We start from the raw sequence: 26527 nt of genomic DNA, 5'->3' as shown, positions 1-26527 counted from the left end.
ATATCAAGTTATTAAAGTACGTGAATACAGTATTAGGGCACTTGATAAATTATGTTTTTCAATTAAATTGTTTAAAATGGCCAAATTTTTAAAAGGATTAATATTTATGTAATACAAAACCAAGGTAGTTGATTAAAGAGGTTTTTCTTTTATTAAAAATACTGGTAATAAAACAGAAAATAGCTTAATTCAGAAACAATTAAGGTTTAACATTGAATCTATATTTTTACTTTTATGATAAATTTTATGAACTCCACTCTAAACTAGATGGTCTCACAGTATGTCTTTATTTTAAGCTTATTGTATCAACACTCACTACACTTACAAGATTTTATGGCACCCACCCACCTTCATAGACTATTTCATCCCTATTACTAAAATCATAATAGGCAGACAATTATTAAATTATCCCATATGGATAAATGTATTTTGGCTTATATGACTCCTCTTACTTTGAGAAACCAAGTGTGAAGTAATGTTAGATAATAACATATGCATTATTTATATATGTTTTAATTTTGATAATTTTTCATGTGGCAGCAAGTTGTTCTTTTGTTTCCCTTGCTGCTTAATTTAAAGGAAATTGAGTTTTTGGTGTTTTTTTTCAGTAATATTTAATTCAGTACTAATATAAGTAGTTTAAAATAATTAATATGTATGTGTTTTTAATAATAAAGCCACATTGAACTATCTGCTGTGTACATGGGATATTAGCTCTGTAAATCCATAAATTCACTGCCATTCCACCAAATAAAATTAATTAGTATTGCATGTATTTTTATTATTCAAAAATTAACTCACAAAAATGGAAGTTGGGCTTTGAATACAGGATCTTTACCAGGATAATGTCACATGTCTTACAAATTTTGGCAGAGCCTGAGCACTATAAAATTCGGCACTAAAGTGCTCTCTTTGGTTATTGAGCTACTTTCAACTTTCAGGTCACACACAGAACAAACATAGTAAAATAATCATCAGACAGATTAAATGCACAAAGAAATAAAGTAAAGGATTCAACTTTCAGAGCACATATTAAAATACAGTAACAGAATGTTCACAATTCATATCAAAACAGAATACAAATTTCAAATTATACAAATCACATTCCAAAAGTAGTAACAGAATGATATTACATCATTTATAAAATTGTGTATCAATACAAGTTCTTATATAACTTCAATAAACAAAATTTATTTCTTCTTTTCCGCTGGTCTTCAGTAAAAACCAAAATAACAAACGTACAATGAGTAAACAAAGCTTTAGTCATTTATAAGGTCATTTTTACACTTCTTTGCAAAACACACTGCTTTAACTATAATCCAAATATTTTCCATTTTTAACAAAATCTAAATTAATTTTTGAAAACTTTATTCTTACTCATATAGGTTTCTTCATGTACAGTATTATGACCATTAGATTTCTTCTTTCTTTTAATATAATTAACTTGAATCTTGGACTATTCAATAATATCGTCATATGTATGGTATATTAGGGAGGGGTCTAAATCTTTATTATTTAGAATAATGATAAATTACTTTTTATTATTTATAATCTTTTACTATTATTCTCCATTCTTTATACAGAGTCCAATACCACATATATTGAAATATTTACTATAAAAAGTAACATCTAAATGTCATTAGAAGTCACTCTCATAAATCTTATAGGCTAAACTTACTTGTTCTCTCAGACTCTCAAAAGATGTGAAATGAGGAGGGTGTGCTTCATGGTGAAGGTGCAGTCGTGGGGTAAAAGTTAAAGCACAAACCATTAACAAGGCCATAGCAGCAGATAAAATCTAAAAGAAATTATTCTTGCAATTTTTGTAAGATGGTACAAGTTTTTGTGTTTTTTAACTTAGAAGAGTTTATTTTATTGTTGAATAATACAATATTTATTCTGATGAAACATATAGGTTATTGTTACTCTAAATAATATTTTAACACTTAAAAGTATATGTGGTATAAATATACCACGAGTTTTTACCTTATTTTAATACAGTATTATTGTAAATTTATCAGTTATCCTGTGTATGCACAATTTTCTCATAAAATAGTCTAAAAAGTGATTAAGTTGATTTCATTTTAGCTGTCTTTGTTGTCATTCTTTGGATATAACACCTGTTCTGCTCATGAGATTTATGACTGTAAATATATCAACAATAATATTTTCCAATGACAGGTTAGGTGATATATTGAGGTTAAGACTGCTTTTATGTTTTTAAGGTGTTGTCCAACAAAGACATAATTGGAACACACATCCTAAAAACACAGCATTAAAGAATTTGATTTACATTATGATTTTATGCTAGCTCTGTCTGAATCTCAATCTATGAAGTTCTTTCTTTATAAAAAAGTAATACTCTCCTAAAGTTTAACCTGTAATGCTAAGTAATTCTTGCTAAACATCTTTATAAGTTTTTAAGGTCTAAAGAGATAATTACTTATTAAAGTCACTGTTCTTCATTCTACACTCACACTACTTTTAATGTATTTGCGAGTTTAAATAAATATTGTTTCACTGTGTCAAATGTCTTTCCTTCTAAAAGTCGTTAAAATGCAGAGAATTCCAAGTTACTTCATAATAAATATCTTGATTAACCTCTTGTTATTAAGCACACCTATCCCATTCTTCTAATGCTAATTTAATTTTACCTGAAAAGAAAATCACATTTGTAACAAAACTGACTAAATTTTGAATGTCCTTAACACAGTACAGACAAGCACAAAGTTCCCCATAGTTCTCCATTCTTCCACATACTAATTACACTTGTGTAAATAGAATGTAAATGAGCACTGCTTTTTGCACCATAACTAAATTTTCTGGTTTCTAGTTATTCTCTAACTTTGAAGACATTACTGACATAGTTTGCCTAAAGTAGGCAGGTGATTCCACCATTATATTGTCAGCCCTTACTAGTAAACATATTTGGGATGTTGCTCTTGAATTGCTTGCTGGTGTCCTTGTCAGGTTTCACAGTCATGAAGACACTATTTTTAATGATTTTGAGTAGAGTGGATATTTTTCTGACCTTTTGTCTTCAATATCTAAACAGCTGGATTGTCTGTTAGCCTTAGAACTAAAAAATCCTCTTCTGGTCTTTTTTCTTTTACATATAATTTAGGTCTTGAACCAATTTCTGTTAAAGCAGAAGGTGCCACTGTCATGTAAGGCACTTCAGTACTTAAATCATATTTCTTCCATCTTCTCCCGATATTTGAGTTGGTTGTCGGTGTTTTTAAATATTAACAAAAAAAATGGGTTTAATATTCCAATTCTCCTGTTATTTATCAAAGATATGATTGTCATACTGATGTCTGTGTGTATTACGGTAGTGTTCCACACAGTCTTTTACTTTATCCATGATCAGTTTTCTGTTCTGCATGTTACAATTTATCTTGTTTTAAAGACCTTCTTCTTCTTCAAGTTAATTAACTATTTGTGATTTTCATCCTCTTAAATCTTTTACTGAAGATGAAATATATAGTTTGCAGCTTTCATTAACAGGGAGTTTCAGTGATACTGTTTTAAGTGGCTCTTATGTTTCTTTAACTGCTGTCAATGAAGTGTTTAATTTATATTTATAACACAGGTCTTCTTTAAATCATCAGCAAGTTTTCAAAAATAGGTGGTACTTTCTGAAATTTAATTAGTCAAATATCTTTTATACAATTTATTATTTGGAAATACATTTTTTTCTAGATACATCTTGAATCTGCTACAATGTTGGGTTTTTCTTCTCTTTTTTTTTTTAGAAATACTTCATCTTTAGTATTGTTTTTGTTGCAAGACCTTTACTTTTTTCACCAGTAGGTTTCATAATAATTAATTTCTGATGTTTTGTAGAGTTATAACATTCAGTGAAGCAGTCCCATGATCCTCTGCTGCATTCACTTCACTGTGCTGCAGACATTTTGAGAAGCTGTCTGTAATGACAAAAGAATTACTTCCAAAAATTATTTAAACATTTCATTGTGGATTGTATAACTCTTGGCAAATAGGCTTTTACTTCACTACCTGAAATTCATTTTCTAGATAATTCTGTTAAAATAACTAAGAGATTTCAAATTTCCTAATAAAGATCAACTGCTATTTTTTACAGTGAGTGGGTGGTAGAGAGACATAAAAGTGTTGCCAGCACTGGTATATGTGGCCTATGACCCCATTCTATCTGACAAAGTCCCAAACCCCAACTAGCATCTTGAAAAGTCACAATATTAAAACCATGATCAATACCATACTGAACCACCAAAAATTCCCAATTTTATGGGCCTCAGTCCTAAATCAGTTAATTACCTAGTGATGGCTCTGGAGAAACATAATGCTCTTATTCCAACAGTCCCATAATGTATACCTTGGTATAACTTCCCAAATTGTCCTTTTCTCCCCTACCTTATTTACCTCATTCAATATGTCAACAACTCAGAAAAGAAAGTACATAAACTTAACATTTCCTGAACTGCAAGATTTAATGCATGGCTATAACAATGAATATATGCTTTTGATTGTACTGATCATAATGAATAAATCTGTGTTCCTATTTCATTCTTAAAGCCACTTATTGAACTTCATTACTTTAGTACTCAACAGCATATCTATCATGAATATGCTTGCATTTAATTAATTAATCCTCAATAATTTCAATAAATATATTATATATTTACTGTGATAACGAAACTCATAAAGATAAGCAGTCTTCTTTAGAATTAGAGTTTGTATCTACCAATCTGAAATAAATAATTTGCTTCTAATTAGCAATATCTGTGGCTTAATCAATCATAAATGATGTAAAACTAATTTTCTTAGAACTTCAGTGTCAGCAAAACCTCTAAAATGACCATCTGTCATCATTGTTATCAAGTTTGGAATCAACTTTGAATGCAAGTTCTTGTTTTTAATTACTTTTTGCAGATTCAGTTGTATTTAACATCAATGTTTTTTTTTTTTATTTTTAAAAATGCTTAACCGCCACAGAAAAACAGAAAAGAGCTTCTTTATGAAATGTTATTTTCTTCCTATACTGAAAATACATTTCCTATAAGTACCTACCTCCTCTCATACACATAGCTATTCTGGTTCAGTGCCACCTTCTATTTTCAAGCATTTTTGTATGTGCCACAAGCCCTGAATTTCCACATATCCCACAACCAATGTGGTTCAACTCTATCTTGCATGTAAATCCTTGTGCAACAACCCTCTTAACTCATGTTGCTCCTTCTATTTGATTCTACCAAACTATCACTTTGAAATTAGACAGAAAAAAAAAGCACTAATTTACAGAGTAAAGGAAGAGTGTGAACTTTGAGAGGAGAGTAAGTACCTTTTGGAAGTACATTTTCAGTACAGGAAAATAGTAACTTCTGATATGGTACATTACTTCCTCTCACATGTATGTTTATTATCTCACATTGAATAGGCAAGGGGACTGGTATGAAGGATAGAAATAAGTATCCTTCAAAAGCTTTCAAAGAACACCACAAATTGTGATCTCTGTTGGCATCCACAAAATGGGGCAAAGATGTGCAAATCCACAACCACTCATACATCTGAAAATGCAAAATCTGCATGATAGTATGAAAGAATGTGTAAGTTTGGTACTTCACATCAAACCAAATCAAATCCCACTGGAATCTCACAGACAAAGGTAAAAAATTTTTAAGTGGAGAGATAGAGGGAAAACATTTGCCTCAAACATCATCATCCCTTGGATAGAACTACACAGAAAGTGGACTACACGTGTGCTGAACACCAACCTCTGGGGGCCATGAAGCCAGAGAATGAGTAACTACAACCAACATGTGCATAAGGATTTATGTTAGTTGGTTCGGCTCTAATACAAAACCACTCTCAGAGAACAGACATCCAGGTGATGCTAGAAGGGTAACTGGGGAGTACAAGGAATCTCAATGAAGATTCCATGAGCTACGTAGAGATCACTAAAGAAAATGTACATGTACTCCATCCAAAAGAATATAGGTTTCCGAAGAAACCCAAGTTCTCAAAAGTGACATAACCTTCAGTGATGAAATCACAGAAGCAGTAAATGAATGGAGAATGGAGAACACTATCAAATGGAAAGAGATGGAAAAGGATGGGCCTGAATGAAGTAGGGTGTTGAAAAATAAACCCAAGTGGATAAGATAGTGGGGTAGGCAAAAGAAAACATCAACTTTAGTATCCAACTAAAATGCAGAAATTGGAAAAAGGTGTGAACACCCAATAAAACATAGACAATGCTGAGGAAAACACAAAAGACTAGATACAAAACTTACACATAACCCCATAGTTGACAAACTGAAGATAGCATATGGACTGATGAGAAATATAAATACAGGGCTGACTACCTTGGTTATGTGTAATCCAAGAAAAAAAAGGCCTTAAGTGTGATAAAAGACACCAAGAGAAATTGGTGAAGAACCAAAAACTGGTTGAAGATAAACAAATGGATACCAAAACAGGAAAACCTGGAATAAAATCCTGTAGAAGTTTGGCTGACAGGTATGATAGGTCTCTATAATAGAAGGGTCAACATAACCTTGGATAGATTCTTGACAGGTCTATTCAAAGATTCAAAGATAATGGGAAGAAAATCAATACAGGTGACAAAAGTGGAGAATAAAGGAAAAGGATGAAAAATGCCTGTGACAAAACTTGGATCACCCAACAAATGATAGTGAATAACAACCATAGAGAGAAAGAATTGGCTAAGCATGCCCCCACCAGCAATAATGAATCAGACTTTGAGTTACACTGCACAATTTCAAATCCCTAGTGGTGGGAACTGGTAAATTTAGGAGGAGGAAACAAAAATGTTAAAATACTACTTGGCATGAAGAGGCTTGGATAGTGCACAAAGAACCTGATACTTGTTGGGAGAAAAATAATGCCTAACATAGTGATCAATCTCCCAATGAATAATAGCTTAAAAATTTTCAGTCAAGACCCCCCAGCCCTAAGGCCAATAATGGTGCTCAAAGCAATGGTAATAATATCAAAAGTTGTAAAACACAAACTTATCAATTCATTGTAAATAACGAAGAAATAAAAAAAGAAACAATTCAGTAAAAAGTAAGTTAATGCAGCAAACTACTACAGAAAAAATTTACTGTAGCAAGTGGATAAATTAGTAAATCATGACTTTACCAAACAAAAAACATGAAATGAGCACAGTTGAAAAACTTCTGCATCTAACACAATGATAAATGACAGCTTGGCAGAAGTGAATAGAGAGTTACACATCTCATGATGGTGTGTCACATTCCTATTGGTGTAGAACTTGTCACATGATAATTTTCAAGTGAGAAGGAATTGAACCATATTGGTCATAGGGTATGTGGGAGTTCAAGGTTTGTGGTATGCAAAAGCTTTTTGAACATAGAGGGTAGCATGGAACAAGAATAGCTGTACATGTGAAAGGAGATAATGTACATGTTTTAAAATTTTCTAAGCCCCTCTTCCATGTTTAGCAATTGAATATTTAAGGCAGAAACAAGGCCAAGTACTAGTATTTTGAACTTGTAATCAGAAGGCTGCAGTTCTGAGGATTGCTCATAATATGTTATGTCTTTGAACAAGACATTTTACCTCACATATTTCAGTCTATTTGTTTAGTATGTACCAGTGGCATCCTGTCTAGAGGTATTTTTGTCACTGTTATCATCAGCTTGTGCCATTAAAACCAGGCTACAGCTATAGCTCCTATGTGCTATTCACCATAGAATGGATTTAATTAATTCAATTTTTATATCAATTTTGAACAGGATTCAGCCCAAACTGCTCTTGCACAAGGAAAATGCTCTATAAAGTGAGATATAAGATTAATCCATTACCGCTTTCAATACCATTTGCACATATATGCTTCCCCTATCTACAATCTACACAGCACTCCCATGAGAAATTGAAATTTTATGCATGATAAAGAAAGAACATTCTCCTTTACACTTTCTAAGACAAACAAATTAAGATAAGTAATGAAATACTAAAATGTGCAAATAAAACTGTATATAAATATAAACATGGTACTAGGAGAATGTTTATCAATAAATGTGGCGGTGAAAGTTAACTACAAGTATTAAGACATTTTTTTTTAAATTCAAGATACCATAATCTTTCTCTTTCAGAAATAAAACACAATTTGAAGTCTTATCTCAGGCTTATGAGATGTCATTTTTCTGTGAAATTCCATTTTTGACAAATCAGAGACCTCTTAAATACCAAGAAAGTGCTCTGCCATCCAAGTTAATGCTTTAATTCACTAGCTATCATTGATAAAGCACTTTTTTTCAAATGCTTAAGATTACCACAGTAGTTTAAAAATCATTTTACTTTTCTTTGCAGAAGCTTCATCTTAATGCATTCAAACAAACTGTTATTATGATTTGAGCCACTAACTTTCCATAGTTTGTGTAAGAAAATAAAATTATACTTTTAGAAAGTCTTTTTGTGCATGTAATTGGATGGAGTGAATTCAATGATCATGAGAAAATAAAACAATTACATGGATAAAAGACCAATGCTTCAAAACAGCATGGCTACCCAATTAATTTTAAGTCTCTCTTTTCTAAATAATCCCTTACCTATCTGTTTCAACACCAATCCCCGCTTAACCCATAAACAACATTTTGCAATAACTTTTGACTGGATTATCTAAATAATCATACACCACTACCAAAATATATATTTTTATAACGTAGATAATTCATAAAATATATTCCAAGTGTCACATCTGTACCATTTTTATTTTACCAAAATACAGCAATTTTAAGGTCTTGAAATATTCATCACACACACACAGTAAAATATACTACTTCTTACATACTTCTACAAAGATATGCACAAAACAACCTTGTGAAAACTGAAGTTGAAATGACCAACAAAATGACAACTTCCTGTCATTTTCTTAACCTAACTATCTTGTTTGTGAATGGGAATTTGAACTTAAACACTTATGATAACAGAAATGACTTAAAATTCCATATATATATGCGATCATTCTTCTCTTAACAGCATAATCAATAATACCTTAATCAAAAATACATTTATCTCACAACAGAAAATATTTAAGCTTGTTTGTACTAAATCTTAATATTTTAATTCCTTGTAAAAATATTAACTGAAAAACTCAAATTTAATGGCTACAGATTTCCTGCTATAATCAATAAATATAAAATTAAATAAATAAGGCTCTTTTTGTATTCTAAAAAATATGTTTTTCATCTGTAAAAACAGTTACTGCCACTTCAACTTGTAGATTGAATATTTTTTCCTTGACTGAAATTAGTCACATTATCATGTAACTCTATCTCCCAGTCTAGTGTTTATTTTCAATTAATTATTTCAGTCCTATAGCCTTAAGAACAGTAAAGGTTTTATTTCCTGGTTATCTTTGTTCTTAATTGATTTATTTATTACCATTTTCTAGTTCAAGCAAAATGGGACAAGAAAAATAAACTTCTAAATGACTGAAAGTTATTTCAGTTTGCCCATAGTTGCTAAACTTTTATTAAATTTCTTGTGTTTTAAGACCCCTGTTCATGATAAACTGACCCCTCTAGACATTATACAAATTTTTATATATTATATCCCAGAAGGTGCTGACTGGTCAAAATAAACTACATGACTACTATTCAGAATATTTTTTTCAGATTTGAAATCCATGAAGTATGAAAAACAATACAGCTTTATATAGCAGTAATGAGTTTAGAGGCTTCAGTGTTTCCACCTTCTCTAGAATCAATACCATACACCTTGTTTTCTTCTAATCTAATTCAATTTTGACCTCTCAGGGCACTTATCCTTCTCATTACTCTTGTTTCTCCACTTTCAGCATCATGTTTTTACTTCCAATTAATATGATTTGCTTTATTCAAGCATGAATCCAAGGGTGAGCAGCATTCACAAGCACCACAGGCCGAGCAGTCTTCTTTCTTTCTATATTGATATTTCTGGTAAGACATTTTACAGATTTCACTTATGAGTATATTTTTTTTTAATGAGAAAAGAACCTTTCTCAGAATATATTATTGGATTAAAGTTGCATAATCTGGCCACTCCAATTCACTTTTCAGTTCTGATATTTCCTCCCCTAAATTTTGACCTGTTTTTGGTGAATGTGGGTCTTAAATAAGCTACATAACACCTTTTCCTTGGCACTTTTCTCATAACTTCACATTAAAGGGAGAAGCATTAAGTGATGATGACCATATTTTTTTATTTAACAATCTTTCTTCAGAATCTAAGCAAATAATGTTATTTATGTTTTGGCAATTTCTAACAATAAAATAGCTTATCTTTATACAATTAATATAAAAGAATTTTCTAAATTCACTGAAGTTTTCTTTCTTCTTTCTTTTAAACTTACATCTTGAATGCTGGCCTTGATTTGTAGTCTTAGCAGAATTTTCATGCTCACATAAATATACACTGCTTATTCAGTGTCTTTGGAAATTGATCAGTGTCAAACTTCCTTAATATTAAGGTCTTGAATGTTGCTGGCTGTGAGGATGCTGCTGTTGCTGTCTTATAAAAGGATTTAGATCGCTTAATAAGTTGGGCAAATAAATGACAGATGGGTTTTAATTATCATAATTACAAGATAATACATGTGGATTATTATAATTTGAATTATATATATAATATGCAAGGAAATAACAGTAATAGAGTAATTGGTGGAATAGTTGATCAGCTCTTAACCTATCCAAGTAGTGTGTTGTTGCTACTGGTAAAGCAAATAGGATTTTAGGTTGCATCTACAGAAATATTGAATTAAAGTTTAAAAAAGGTTATAATTTCATTAGATAAGTTACTAGTTAGGCCACAGTTAGAGTATCATATTGTATTGGGCTCTTTACCTTAAGAAGGGCACTGAATTATTGAAAAGGGTTTGGAGGAAGGCTATTAGAATGCCTGGGATGAAGGGATTGTAATACAAGGAGAGGTTAAGATCCCTGTAATTGTTTTCTCTTGAATAAATAAGAATAAAAGGGTATCTGTTAAGAGAATTGATAGTGTTGATGCACATAATTCATACTTAATGGTAAAAACAGTAGGACAAGGAAAAAGAAATATTTGTAACAGAAAATTACAATTATTTAGTCATTAATCCAACAATGAAATGACTGCACTAACTCAGGATCTGGTAGACAATTCTACCTGTTGTCATCAGAGAGTCATTATCAACATCTCATCTGACCATCAAAGCTATCTTGTACCACTTCTAGAAAAGTATATTCAACATCTTCCTCCTCATCAACTGAGTCAAGATGATACAAAACAACACATACCTCATGACCTACTAATTTGTCAGTCTCAACCTCTGATTCCTGGTCTAGTCAATGTACAAGAGATTTGTCAGTAATGTACATTCACAGCTTGTTAACATGCTTCATGTGTTTGTGTGTCATGCAATTGAAACTCTTAAATTGACTAATATGTTAGAAGGCAAGATGGGGACCTGTCTAGCTTAATCCAAGTTGCTTTTATGCTGCTGCACACCCAGTCTCCATGCCAGAACATTAATCTTCTGCTGCATGAAAACTTTTCCTCACTGTTGATATGAAAACTTGTGGGAATCAAACAGTGTATAATCTTAACCACGCCATATATCCTTCCATACAACTACTACTATGGGGCAAACCATATGATATATCAATAGGAATCTCTATCTATAAAGTAGTTTACAACTACATCTTTGTAGTTGATAACAGTGGTACAGCAATCCTTTATGCACTCATAGTTTCTCATACAAATAGGTTTCATACATCCATGCTATGTTCCTCAATTTGTGGTTGCCACATTTCACATTGCTGCAGAACAAAGTTTTCATGAGATTTGGTTCCTCAAGTTGCTCTTCTTGGAGCTTGTGAAACATTCACTATTATCCAACCACTAGAAAAACATATTACAGTATAAGTGATGTCACTCTGATAAAAACAGCTTTAACGTCCATACCCAAGACATTCAAAAAGTGCTATAGTCTCACCATTTGAAAAGACAATCCATAAACAGGATGATGCAGTACAATAAATTCACACTCTTGTAATACTGTGATCCAACATGCAATCATAATCATCCTTTCTGGATTTTTAGTCACAAACCATTATACAATGCTTGTATCATACAATTGATGATACAATTATCATCAAAATGTATGCTTTGGTAATGACTGAAAAAAACCCATAATTACAAAAAGTTATTCATTCATCATGCAGTTTATGTGCTTAAGAACCATTGGTATAAAAGTAATATATACAGTTACATGTTCAACTCCATCCTTCAACTGGGATAACACTAGCATTATTTCAATATTGTTGATATCAGTATCCAACAAAATTATAACAACACTGAAGTCTCAATTAAAGAGTACTTTAGTGACAAGAATGCATGATCACACTTCATAGTCCATCTACATTTTGCATCAGCTTTAATTGGAGAAAATAATGGTGCAGATATCTTTAAGAAGTTGGTCACAAATTTTGGTATTATCTCCATTTTGCTTAACATGCTGACAACCATTCCATTGGAAAGCTAGATAGCTAAAAGCCTATAAAAGTAGAACAACACTGTTTGAACTATTGCTAAATGTTTTCAGGACAGGAAATAGTACATTACCTACACTTGCTATATTGTGACATGATAAGGAGCCAATGCATCAGACCTCATTTGCAGTAAACTACATTATACTACATAACAGAATGTTTGCATTTTCTTGTTCTTGGGCAGAAAGTGTTATTTCCAAATTGTTTATGCTTAAAGTAAATGGAAAAGACCTATTTTTCTCTTCAAACTTTGCTTTTGTGACCTGGATAAGGAAATTTTCAAATTTACCCATTTTCCAAAACATTACAGGTAGATTCAGCACTGAGTAGCTGATAGTGAATTTTTTTTGAACTTACAAGAATTTTCTCGAGCTTACAAGAACTTTCTAGAACGTTGTAGAACTTATGAGAATTTTTAAGAACCTTTTAGAATTTTCTAGAACTTTCCATAGTAAAATATATACAAGGGCTCACCCAATCACTGCTTCAGTTTAGTTCTAGCTGCCTAAGTGAACACACAGACCTATCTGATTTTATCAGAGATGGCATTAAGAAGCTGCAAGCATTTTCCAGATGCATTCTGTTGTGTAGGTGAGCAATTTACTAAGAAAAGAGCAAAAAAGTACTCTATGAGAGCATCTGCTAAAATGTGTGAAGCCTACAAGGCATATTTCAGCATACCTGCAAGGGATCAAGACAAACCTTGGGCACCTCATTTTATCTGCGAGCACTACAAAAAGCTCTAGAAACTAAGACAGACAATTTTTGCTTGCTTGAATAGTAAGATTTTATATTATACAAATTTTAGACCTTTTAAAATTTAAATATATTTTAATTTATTTTATTCTAATTTCCAAAAGTATAGAAAAAATATCACATATAAAATATTTTGCATGAGTCTCTTATACATTAGTTGTGGATGAAATAAATTTATTCTTCATAATAATTTTATTTTGCTCTTTTGCAGGATGCTACAGAGGGGAAGAGAGAGCACTACAACAGGGGGAGGCACAATGTCAAGTATGACCCACTAGTGGACCCCCCAGAAGGTGTTGTTCCCACCACTGCACATAAAATTGGGTCTTATGAAACAATATGTCACAGCTCTTGATAAGGAGTCTGCAGCCTTCAAGTACCTTTGAGACTTCTTCCCTAAGCTGTCTGAGGTAAAGGTCAAAGCTGGTGTCTTTGTTAGACTACAAATAAAGAAGATCCTGTAGTGCACAGAATTCCCCAAGAAGCTCAGTAGGAAGGAAAAAAAAAAAGCTTGGGGCAGCTTTGTCACAGTGGTTCAGGGCTTCTTAGGCAATTACAAGGCTGAAAATTATGTGGAACTGGTTGAGGCTCTGGTAAAGAACTACAGCTAAATGGGCTGCAGGATATCCCTGAAACTCCATATCCTTGATGCTGATCTTAATAAATTCAAGGAGAACATGGGAGCATACTGAGAGGAGCAAGGTAAGCACTTCCACCAAGATATACTGGACTTTGAATGCCACTACCAAGGAGTGTATAATGAAAACATTATATCTGGAAGCTGATAAGTGAAAGTCATTTACATTACAGTTGCAAATCTTGAAAACTACTTACTTCTAAATGTTTTTGTATAACTTTAGTATAAATACATGTAAATCTTGATTCATATGTTGTTTTATTCAGAATTTATGTAAAGGAAAATGTGCAAATTTGCTTGTTTTTACATAGAAAATAGGTTAATTTATAAATTTCATTACCCAGGTCACAAAAGCAAAGTTCGAAGGAAATAATGGCCATTTTTTGTACTTTTATAACATAAGCAATTAAGAAATACCACATACTATCAAGGAACAAAATTTGTGTTACATAGTTTTAACTGTGTACACAGAGGTAGTGTGTTTTCTTCTATAATGTACATTTGTATGATCTACTATGGTCAGCACTGGATGATTTTCCCACAGAAATGCAATTCACCTATTGCACCAGGCAAAACTGACTAGCAATTCCTAAAGTATGTCCATACCTAGGATACCAGTGCCAGAACCAACATCAGAGATGACTACCATTGTTCTGTGACTGAAACTGTCTAGATATGATCAGAAATAAGACTCTCCAGTTATGTCTAGTTCATCACTTTTCACCAAAAAAACGTCAGTGTCAAATAACCACAGTAATAGCTTCACTTGAAGAGTAGCAAAATCAAACAGTGTCCTAGCAGCTCCTGTATCAACCAGGAACTGTATTTTTTGCCTCTGTATTTTTTATGGACATAAAAGTACCAGCAAGTTCAGAGAAAATTGGATATACTACCAAATATTTTGGTGCAAATTATCAATTTCACCCTCCAAAGTACAGGGCCAGCCCTGATTTGGACTCTGTTATTTTCCTGGAGCCAAAGTAGCCACCATTTACTTTTAACCCTCCTACACCTGATGCACAATTGAGCTGCATGACAAGGTATGGAGAGTTTACTTTAAAGAAACCAAACTGCCTATAACCAAAGCAGATACTTTGACTCTCTCTCAAAAACAATATACAAGCAGAGGCATCACTGATGAAAAGTCTTAAAAATCATAAATGTGTCAAGGAAGAATTCTTATTCACCATAAGACATTGGAGCTGTGTTGGCTGTTGGTTTGTCCTTGGCAAAGCCTAAACTTAATGAAAAAGCTCAGGCTGACTGACATTCTTTAACAATGGTACTTCTGGTCTCTATCATTTGGTTGTGGGTGACCTTGACCCCATGTGAGGTTGTGTTACTCTGATTGCAAATGCCTGGAAACCATGTTAAGAACACCTAATTCAGTCTCACACATATCAGACTTCACATCACAGTGATGACACTCAGTCACATGCTCAAATTGTGCAATGAAATCAATTCATGCATGGGGAATCTGATCAGCCATTTTGGGTGTTCTATATACTACAGTTCTCTTTACCAGTCTATGGCTGTAACAAGAACGAAATTATGGACACTTACAGCAATGTCCTACATCCAGAAGAGGGTTTCTTCAGGATGTGGCAACTCTCTTTCATAGTTGTTCACACTCTCCAACTAACCCTTCCCTTTGTTCATAAATCCTTTGGCTCAAAGAAAATGCCATATTCTTATACATGAAGCTTTAAACTCAATATAACAAAGCTTCAAAGAACCACAGGAAAACACAGTAATAAGAAGAAAGATATTCTGTGGTTATAACATCAACACTATTTCCCTCCTATTTAATCTGCATTATTCTTTCATGCACTGATTTCTTTTAGAGTAAATAGGAAGTACTGAAGAATAACAGAAGGTTTTACAAAAAAATGTTATACAGAGTTAAACTCTATTCTCTGTAAAAGTGTAAAACAATCTTTACTTATTCCCAAAATGACTGTACTTAATGTGTGATTACAAGATGTTTGAGAGCTTTTAGTGAAAAAGTGAATTTTTCCAAATCTCTATGAAAAGCTGTTGCAGAACTGTATTAGGAATTGCATACTAGACCACTGGTCAAACACAGAAAGACCTAGAATTGTTCAAATGAAACAATACACCTTTCTTCTCAACAATGAGACCCTGGATCATAGCCCAATTCTAAAGTCCAATGCAGGAAGCCAAATTCTTTTCAGTAAAGCATCTCTCTCCAAAATATACCAGCAACAAACCAACCAAAATACTAAGGAGTGAGCAGAAGCCAATAACCAGACCAAACTGGAGGCCAATAAGTAAGTAAGATCCTTGAAATTTGAGCAGAGGAACTCAAACAACAGTTGCAAAGATGATAAATATAAAACTGTTGTAAGTGGCAGATGAATTCTACAAAACTAAAATGAAGTAAGATGAATAATGGCATCTCATATAAAGCCTCAAGTAGAAAATAGAGAGTCTAACCTCTGAGAGTTCACATCAGGGTACTCCAGGTGATGGATAGCCAAAGCATGCTGATGCAATAAATGAGGAAGACAACAATATTGGCAAAGGTGGAAGGACCACATAATCACATGAACTAGTTGCTCCCAATAAAAAAGGTGATGATCCATAAGCCACAGGAGAAATACTTAAGACATGATACACAAGGCATAGCAGTTTTACTGAGCAAAGAAAGGTGCTTGAAAAGTAGTCTAAAGTCTCATTAGTCTGCCCTTGATCTCAAACAACTCAGTCTCAGAACCAAGATGAGAAAAAACATTAAACCACATATATGACTATATCTCTGCATATAAGAAATTATCTGTCCTCCACAAAAAGTGCATCCCACCCAAAGTTAGACTTATAGGTGATAGAGAAGGGACATCAGCCAAATCCATGTTTAAGACATGAGTGAGTGTTTGTATTAAAAAAATGTTTCCAAAAAAATTATTTTGTTTCTGTAAAATTAAGAAAATAAACAGTAATTTCAAGCCCCACAAGAAGTATCAAAAATAATACAAAAGAAAACATTGCAAATATAGTAATAATACTGAAGAAAAACTTGCAATAAGCATGTTAATTTGTCTTTGTAATTATTTTGTCAATAAAAAATGAATAAAAAAGAATAACAGGGAGATTATGTACAGATTAGATATAGAGGACATACTGCCATAGATGAAGAGTTATAAAATTAAAACTGCTCTGAGCAATATAGTAGAATATAAATACTGGAGCAAGTGAGGCAGAATTGATATCAGTGCTTAGTCAGATGGGCAAAGACGAGAAAATTTGATTGAGATAAAGCAAAAATGTGAGAGGTGATAAGTGTGTTTTGAAATGCTGTTTTTTTTTGTTTGTTTGTTTTGCTTTTACACCTCTAATTTGAAATTCATAACAGACTACCAAACAAAAAATTGCATAAAAACTTAAAACATCTGCACCTGAGTGTAATTTTTTATCACATCTAACAAGGACCTAATAAGCTTATTACCTTCATCAGCTTATGTAATTTATGTCACTTCATGTCTGTATAATTTTTATTTTGCAACAATAAATTAAAATAGTAGATTTAAATGATGATCTATTATAAGAATTAACAAGGGTGCTTTAGATTTGGTAAGATAAACACAAAACTATTAATTAAAAATCAATAATTTGACTGATCAATTAAAAATAACAACAATTCATTAATATAATAGTGAGAGATACTTGTAAAAATTTAGTTAATTAAAACTTAATATTCTGATACTAACCTGCATGGTTGTCATAAGACCCACAGCATCTAACAAGTATTTTAAAAGAAGTGGAAGAACGGTAGTAAAAACAGAACTTCCTGCTGTAACCAGGCCATTCACCAAACCTAATCGTTGTTTGAAGTAGTGTCCAAGAATCACTAAAGATGGTGTGTATGCTAATGATGCACCACAGCCTAGCACCACCCCATATGTAAGATATAACACTTCCAAGTGGTTAATCAAGGAACTAAGAAACATTCCAAGTGAAGACAGAAAGCCACCAAGAAATGCTGTCCTCCGAATGCCTACTTTATCTATAAGGATACTAGCTATTGGAGACAGGAGAAAAGTCATTCCAATGGATACTGATCCTACCCATGCTGGAATAAAAAAAAAATTATATAAATATTCACTAATTCTTGCAGAATAATTGGTTACTTTAACATGATAATTTAATAAACAAAAATTAACTGATTACAAGATCCCAACTCTATTTCTGATGCCCTATAAGGTTTAGACACATCATAATCCCTAACTTGAAATTCCTAACCAAAGTGAGAACAATGATTCATCATCACCTGCTGTCTAATAGGCTATTCTTAACTGCATAGTGAGATTTACTGTCACAGTTAGAACACCCCATACATCTGAAAGTACTTAGCAAACTCAGCAGCATATCAAGACTTATACCACCAATTCTAACCACTAAACCATACCTGACCCAAAGAACTCTTAATAACATTAACTTCAGATATCATAATGTTATTTATTACTTTTTGCCATGCATGTTAATGTTATTACTTTTCGATAATGTAGTGTACATTGGTATAGTGTTATTTCTGGATATGGCTGTATGAGGATACAGAAGAAGTATAAAGTAAAGCAATTAGGTACAAAACAACTAATGTTTTTAAACTCCAGTATATCAGGAATGAGAAATTTTGGTAAGGTTTATTTTTATAAAATCAAATACAGACAAATCAATTACACTATGATTTGGAATCAACTAACAAATCATTAAGTTTTTCAAAAACTTATAATAATATAAACATATTCCTATCTTTAATGTAAGGGAACTTTAGCAATAAGAAAATCTTCAAGATGTAGTTTTTTTATTTCAAATATTGCACCTTGCATTACTGAAACTTGTAGTGTATAATTAGAGATTATTATCATGTTACCAAGTTATTCAACATTTTTCACCATTATAAATTTTTTTTTCTCTCTTTTGAAAACATGTTAATAACTTATTAAATATATTCTCAATATTTGTATTGATGCACAAAGTGGTTGTTTTATTCTAATACCAATCACTAAGAAATTTTTAATTCTATATCCCAACTAATAGTTAATATAAGAACAAATAGGTTGGAAAGAAAAATTAGTCCAAACAGTACCCTTTAACCTACATATTATTTTATACACACTAACTTTAATGCCCTATATCATACTTTATTTCACTTTTAAACTGAGCATTTCATATGAATATCTTTCAGGAAATGTATAGTATTGATAAATATATATTAGCAAGTCTACACTATAACATAATTCTTAAGGTTTCAGTTAAACAATGAATAAAACAATTATGTATTTTTGGTCTTTGCCCAATCTGTGAAGACAAAAAGTTGTTATCTGAAAAAAAAACTTTGCTATATTTCTTTTACACATTCAAGTGTACAACAGCAAAAAATAAACTCGATATGCACATAAAAATTTTTAACAGTTACAAAACATGTATTGTAAATGCTGTATCATTCTTTAAATTGGCAAAAATGGCATAAGTTACACATGATATGTCTTTTGTAAATTATTGTAATCATTATTTCATTGATTTTGGGATTTTTCTGCAATTTTATAACCCTAAATATGTTTTTAAAACATGTATTTTTATGTTTCACCAACATATCAGAAAAATGATAAAACTGAACATCTAGTGAACATATCTTTACACCTACTGACGTTACTCTTATGTTTCTTCAAATTTGTCACTAATTTCTATGTATAAAATTAAGTAAACTTACAAGTCAAAAATGCAGCATCATCACTATGAGTAGCTTCAAATCGGTCTTTCAGTGTTACAAAAATAACTCCGAAGCAGTTCATCACTCCAAATATAATTCCATTTGTCAAAAAAGAGTCGAGACAGACCACCCATCCCCATCCTCCTTCTGGGAAAGAATAGACATCTTGTTTTTCCTTAGCACAATCTTGAGCTTGATGAAAACTCTTCCTTTGGAAGCTTTTTTCAAAGTTTTGTGGCTCATCATTATGCCAGTGTTCACCATTGGCAATAGATTTTTCCATATTGAATCTAAGATACAAGGTGCACCTGAAGTCATTAATCACTGTCCTGCTTACAACAATAATGGTAATAACACTTAGCTTTGTACACAACTAAATTTACAGTTCACATCTCTACAACAAAAACAATATAAAAACTGTAGGAAAAATGAATAGCTCTTTTCATGATACTGCAAAAAGAAAAGTGACTAAAAAGGTTAACAACTGACAAAAACAACAAGCATTAGTTTTTTTCAACAGATGAACCTGTCTTCATAAAGGTAATTAATGACAGGTACATCTGCCAAAAGCACTAGTTTTAAAATTACTATTTTATAATCAGACTAAATATTATCATGGTAAAACAAGACACAAGTGTATAAATTAAACCTTGTTGATGGTTAATTTATAAAAAGTTATCTGAACGTTCTTTGATAGATTATCTTAACTCCTTAAATCATCAATTGCCATGAATTTTCTTTACTCAAACACTTTCCTTATCTAAAAATGTATTTCCAGTAGATACTTATCTCTCTGCACATAATAATTGTTCCCCATGTGTTTGACTTTGAGATTGTGTGCATGCTGTTGGCATTAGCCTTGAGCTATCTCCAATCTCAAACACATTTTAACATTCCTCCACCAATAGCAGGGTGCTACATTCTCCATGCATAGTAGATCCCTATAAGCACATGCAGAACAACTTTAAGTTCATTCTCAGATGAGGCAAGAATAATGTACACTATCACAGTGATAGATGAGAAAGAGTGCAAAGAGGTAAGTATCTATTGAAAACACCTTTATGGGTTAAGGAAACTGTTAAATTGTAAAAGACATTCTTACCTCTCAGTACAAAATAGCTATAATCTCGCACTGATGTGATAAAAAAGCTGACTTCACAATTGTGAAGACCTAAGCAAGATCCTTTCAGAAAATGTGATCAAAAGCAAAACACCATGGAGTGTAACAGCCTCCAGTGAAAGCTTACTAGAAAAGCAACACTTGTGGAAGACTGCATCAAGCTAAAGCAGAGTATACACTCTTATCCCAGATGGAAGTGAAAAAGGAAAAGAAGGCAGTGTGTTGCCAGGATGAGCAGAAAAGTGCATGACCATTGAAGCATTTGCACTCAGTCAGTTTGTTGAACAAGAGGTATGGTGAAATTAAAGCAATGTCATATTATACAGTTTGGTAAGTGTTTCACTGTATCATACATTCATCAAACAGTACAGAAACAGGGATGATAGTCCCATCCTGTCATAAGAAACAAGTTCTGTGCTCCATCCAGTTGGCCAAATCAATGGAAAAATGGCACATTATGCACTACACACTGACATGAATACCTCTGCTCTACTTACTCTGGAACTCTTTCCAAAAGGGACTGCACAACTTATGAGGAACTCTCCAAGTTAGCCACCTAAGAAACTAGGAACTGATAAGTTGCAAGGGTCTCCTTTGCACCATTCAATGATTAGGAAGGGAAGAATTTGTATTGAAGAGATACTGAAGGAGTGCCAAGGATGATGAATTTAATGCTTTCTGTTTTCCCTAAATCAATGCAAATTTAGGGGACATGAGCATACCTTACAATGCAACACCAGGCACTAAATGGGTTCAAACAAGCAAATCACATAATAAAAACAGGTAAGGAAGTAAAAGAAACTCTTACCCATCAGATGGTGAATAAACTGAGCAATGGTAACTGATTGTAAGTGATATCCTGAGAAAAATGAAACTACCAGATGGTAGAGGTAATAGAAGACAAGAGAGTCAGGTGTATTTCACATTGCAGCACAGAAAATCTCATCTAAGGGATAGACAGAAGTGTAATGACAAAGAGCAAGTCAAGTGGCAATCTGATGTGCTGAGACATAAAACAGCTCATGAACATATTCAACCAAGGAAAAATATATAATCTGGATAAACTGAAAAATCCATCTAGTAAGTGAAGAGAATGAGAGATCTTTGGAAGAGAAGCAGTCCAATGACAAGAATAAACAATTGTGAGAACCCAAACAGAGAGAGCCAAGATGAACAGAAGAGACATAAGAGAAAAGAAATGATTGCCTTCCTGAACTGCTCAAGTCTTAGAAAGAAACATGAAATCAAGAAAGAGCAATATCAAGAAAGATCTATGAAACAAAGTACCAAATGCATACAACACATACAGATCAAACCTGCTTCGACCACAAGCAAGGAGGAGACAGAAATATGTTTTAAGAGAAAGATAATACAATGAGGAAGTGGTAAATGGTCCAAAAGGGGCCTGGATTAGAGCATATAAAACCACATCGAGATTCCTGTAATGCAAAGGAATCAGATGATGGGTATGAACAATGAGGAAAGACTGGAACAAGGTTGAAACAACAGTGGAGGAAAAGCAACATATTCAAAAATTTGAAAGGTAGTAGACAGTCTGCTACAGTGGAAGCTGACAATCCACAGACAAATAACCAAGTTATAAAGAGGAGAAAACAAGCAACAGTGGAACTGTGACAAATGTTTTGGGAAATCACTAAATGGTCCACAAATCAAGGTAGGAAATAGGAGCATTCCTGATATGTGGCCAAGAGTTCCAGAACACTGGTGTAGAAATTACTATCCACATGACACCAAGTCCTTGAGCCCATGTAGTCACTCAGAGATGTACCCCAACTATTAAGATGATGCATGAGTGAAGAGATGGAGATCCAGACAATGAGGAAGCAGTGGAAGGCCAACTATAGTATGAACAAGGTCCAGTCACTAAAACATGTCTTTGAGGACAGAAAGTACAAGTATCACAAGAGAGAACAGAGGATTAGAAGAGATATTCCACTGGCCTTTTAAGGTACACAGAAAAAGCTTGGGCCAAAGTGGAAAGAAGTTCTAGAGGTATGAGAGTTTTCAAAAAATATGGAATTTCCTGAACAGGTAGTACAATAAAAGTAAGAGCCAAGGTGACTAAATGCTTCACACATCACAGACGAATGGAAGATGGCCAAATTCAACTGAGTAAAAAATTTTAAAAAAAGGAGTCCGAGATGGATAAAGGATGTTGGAGTGAGGAATGACTTGGAAGGTTGACCGACTAACCCACGTAAGTAGCTATATGGCAGAAAATTGACTTGACTGAGAAAGATGCCTCCTCAGAAAAGGCAAGGAGGGGCCAGTCATTCATGTAATAATCGAAACAAAATCCAAGGGTATGGATGTGGTGAGAAAGTGCTCCTATGTCTCAGTGGAATATACAAGAACCCAAAGTGATGCTGAAGAGGAGAGCTCAAAACTAGTACACCTAATCCTAGTAAAGGGATCAGTTGACTAAAAAAAAACAAATTATACCTCTATAAGGTTTTGATACCCATGATGGGAAGAGCACACAGTCCCTTGTATAGCTTTGTACATAACAACAAAGAAGTATGATGACAATGTTTCAACTACTTCAATACTTGGAATAATCTATAATAATAACAACTGGCAACTCTAATTTCGATTAGTTAATTATTCTCATAAGTTGTGACATTAATTAATAAAGCTAAACAATTTTAATTAATCAAATAATAATGACTATATTTTGATTGCTGGATAGTTAGAATATGTATTATTACATATCTTACTTATATGACATATTACTACTTATCCCAGTTATGTGCATCTTTTTAATGAAGCAAACTAATAAAAAAAAACAGAGTAAACAAGTGGTTTCTTATATTACAAATTTACAAAAATATCTGGCTATGCTTGGGTTCTTTGGTTGATCTAATAACTCATCTAGAATATATCAACCTAATAACCCATACAAAGCTGGGTACTTTTATTCGTATTTAATACTTTAAATATGAATTTACTTTCTGCTACCAGTACCCATAAACATTTGAACCACAAATACCAATATTTCCAAACAGTGTCACTATCAATGCCAGTGCACTGCACAACAATTTTTTTCAAAAATTTTGCTTCCTGAAATGTTTTTGCTGATTGTGACAGGTACCTGGTGGGTATGCACAAATATAGTTTTGGTTTTGCTTCATCACATAGGAACTTTGTGAAATAGACAGTTAACTATTTACCGGCAATAATGTATTTAATTGCATTTATGTTTCTAATATGCTATTAAGTTCAACACTATTGAAAGTGTTTTGCTCCTGATTTTCATTTGTATTCAATGACCGGCGTATCACGTTCCAGTGTCCAACAGTAGTCAGCAAGCACTGACATATTCCAGTTGCCCTGATACTGTTTTTCCATTGTAGAAATGTCCTAGTGAAACCTTTCACCGTGTTCGTCACTGACAGCACCGAGAATTGCTGGGAAGAAGTCCAAGTGTGAGTGGAGAAAATGAATCTTGAGTAACATGTTCCACTTCATTGTTTTGTATGCTTTGAGAAGTTTGTCTACCAGCTGAATGTAATGTGGGGCTCTGTAATTGCCAAGAAAATTGTTAACAACGTCTTTAAAGGCTTTCCAGGCAATCTTTTCTGGCCCAACTAACAGATCTTCAAACCGCTTGTCACTCATAACATGTCTGATCTAAGGCCCAACAAAAATGCCCTCTTTGATTTTGGCCTCAGTTATTCTTTGGAACATCTGTCTTAAATAACAAAAACCTTCACCTTCTTTGTTCATTTCTTTCACGAAATTCTTCATAAGTCCCAATTTTATGTGAAGAGGAAGCAAAAAAAAGTCTTTGGAGGGTTGACAAGCGGTTCATGCACCACACTTTTCTGTTCTGGAACTAACTTTTCACAGAGTGGTCAGCTCTGTCTAGAATAATGTGACTCTTTGTGGCACAACTGTCCCATTCACAGATGAAACAACAGTACTTTGTATAGCCGAGCTGCAGTCCCAGTAACAGAGCAACGACCTTCAGATCTACACAGATATTCCAGTTGTACTTGCTGTACTGGATGTGCTTCAGCAACATTTCCATGTTCTCGTAGATTTCTTTCATGTATGCTGCATAGACAATAGGTATTGAAGGGTGAACGTTGTCATTGTGTAACAGAACAGCTTTGAGGCTTAACATTGATGATTCAATAAAGAGATGCCACTCTTGCGGGTCATGGTCACAACACAAAGCAGAGAACAATCCTTCGATGTCAACAGAGAAATAGAGACTGTCAACTTGCGTAAAGAATTTGGTTATATCATCTTGGCAGCTTCAAAAAACAGAAATTTTCATACCTGGTGACAGCAAACACCATTCCTGCAGTCTTGAACCCAGCAAGTCGGCTTTTGCTTTTGACAGGCCCAAATCTCTGACCATATCATTTAATTCTAACTGTGTTATGAGGTGTGGATCGCCTGAGGATCACGGTTCAAAATCCGGATCAATGTCACTGCCAGTTCCCTGCATTGCAGTTTCTTCATCTGGTTCGTCTAAGGTCCATTCCTCTGGTGGTTTTGGAATTGAACGACTGTCGTCATGTGGCATGGGTCTCAGTTGAATACCCTAATCTGCCTTCAGCAATGACTTCTTGTTTTTAGCAGAGAAACCAGACACATTAGTCAAACAGAAGTAACAGTCCGTCACATGGACTGTTATATCATCTTGGCAGCTTCGAAAAACAGAAATTTTCATACCTGGTGACAGCAAACACCATTCCTGCAGTCTCAAACCCAGCAAGTCGGCTTTTGCTTTTGACAGGCCCAAATCTCTGACCATATCATTTAATTCTAACTGTGTTATGAGGTGTGGATTGCCTGAGGATCACGGTTCAAAATCCGGATCAATGTCACTGCCAGTTCCCTGCATTGCAGTTTCTTCATCTGGTTCGTCTAAGGTCCATTCCTCTGGTGGTTTTGGAATTGAACGACTGTCGTCATGTGGCATGGGTCTCAGTTGAATACCCTAATCTGCCTTCAGCAATGACTTCTTGTTTTTAGCAGAGAAACCAGACACATCAGTCAAACAGAAGTAACAGTCCGTCACATGGACTGTTATATCATCTTGGCAGCTTCGAAAAACAGAAATTTTCATACCTGGTGACAGCAAACACCAGTCCTGCAGTCTCGAACCCAGCAAGTCGGCTTTTGCTTTTGACAGGCCCAAATCTCTGACCATATCATTTAATTCTAACTGTGTTATGAGGTGTGGATCGCCTGAGGATCACGGTTCAAAATCCGGATCAATGTCACTGCCAGTTCCCTGCATTGCAGTTTCTTCATCTGGTTCGTCTAAGGTCCATTCCTCTGGTGGTTTTGGAATTGAACGACTGTCGTCATGTGGCATGGGTCTCAGTTGAATACCCTAATCTGCCTTCAGCAATGACTTCTTGTTTTTAGCAGAGAAACCAGACACATTAGTCAAACAGAAGTAACAGTCCGTCACATGGACTGTTATATCATCTTGGCAGCTTCGAAAAACAGAAATTTTCATACCTGGTGACAGCAAACACCATTCCTGCAGTCTCAAACCCAGCAAGTCGGCTTTTGCTTTTGACAGGCCCAAATCTCTGACCATATCATTTAATTCTAACTGTGTTATGAGGTGTGGATCGCCTGAGGATCACGGTTCAAAATCCGGATCAATGTCACTGCCAGTTCCCTGCATTGCAGTTTCTTCATCTGGTTCGTCTAAGGTCCATTCCTCTGGTGGTTTTGGAATTGAACGACTGTCGTCATGT

The 26527-nt window shown here is 33.6% G+C and overlaps 1 protein-coding gene across 4 annotated transcripts in view; it reads right to left on the bottom strand.

Moving 5' to 3' along the window:
• Positions 1 to 26527, bottom strand: part of LOC143258529 (monocarboxylate transporter 10-like) — a 77653-nt gene that overhangs the window by 29539 nt on the left and 21587 nt on the right. For all 4 annotated transcript variants that reach the window (XR_013032340.1, XM_076517632.1, XM_076517634.1 and 1 more), the window contains 3 exons: positions 19661 to 19950; positions 17658 to 18019; positions 1679 to 1798 (listed from right to left, as the gene is read on the bottom strand). Coding sequence is in view for 3 of the 4 variants with exons in the window: in XM_076517632.1 (XP_076373747.1) it covers positions 1679 to 1798; positions 17658 to 18019; positions 19661 to 19950 (772 nt within the window). In the remaining variant the exon portion in view is untranslated. The remainder of the gene's footprint in view (positions 1 to 1678; positions 1799 to 17657; positions 18020 to 19660; positions 19951 to 26527) is intronic.

Source organism: Tachypleus tridentatus, chromosome 8 (assembly GCF_004210375.1).
Source record: "Tachypleus tridentatus isolate NWPU-2018 chromosome 8, ASM421037v1, whole genome shotgun sequence".
Lineage (NCBI taxonomy): Eukaryota > Metazoa > Arthropoda > Merostomata > Xiphosura > Limulidae > Tachypleus > Tachypleus tridentatus.
This window is presented reverse-complemented; position numbering and strand designations above follow the sequence as displayed.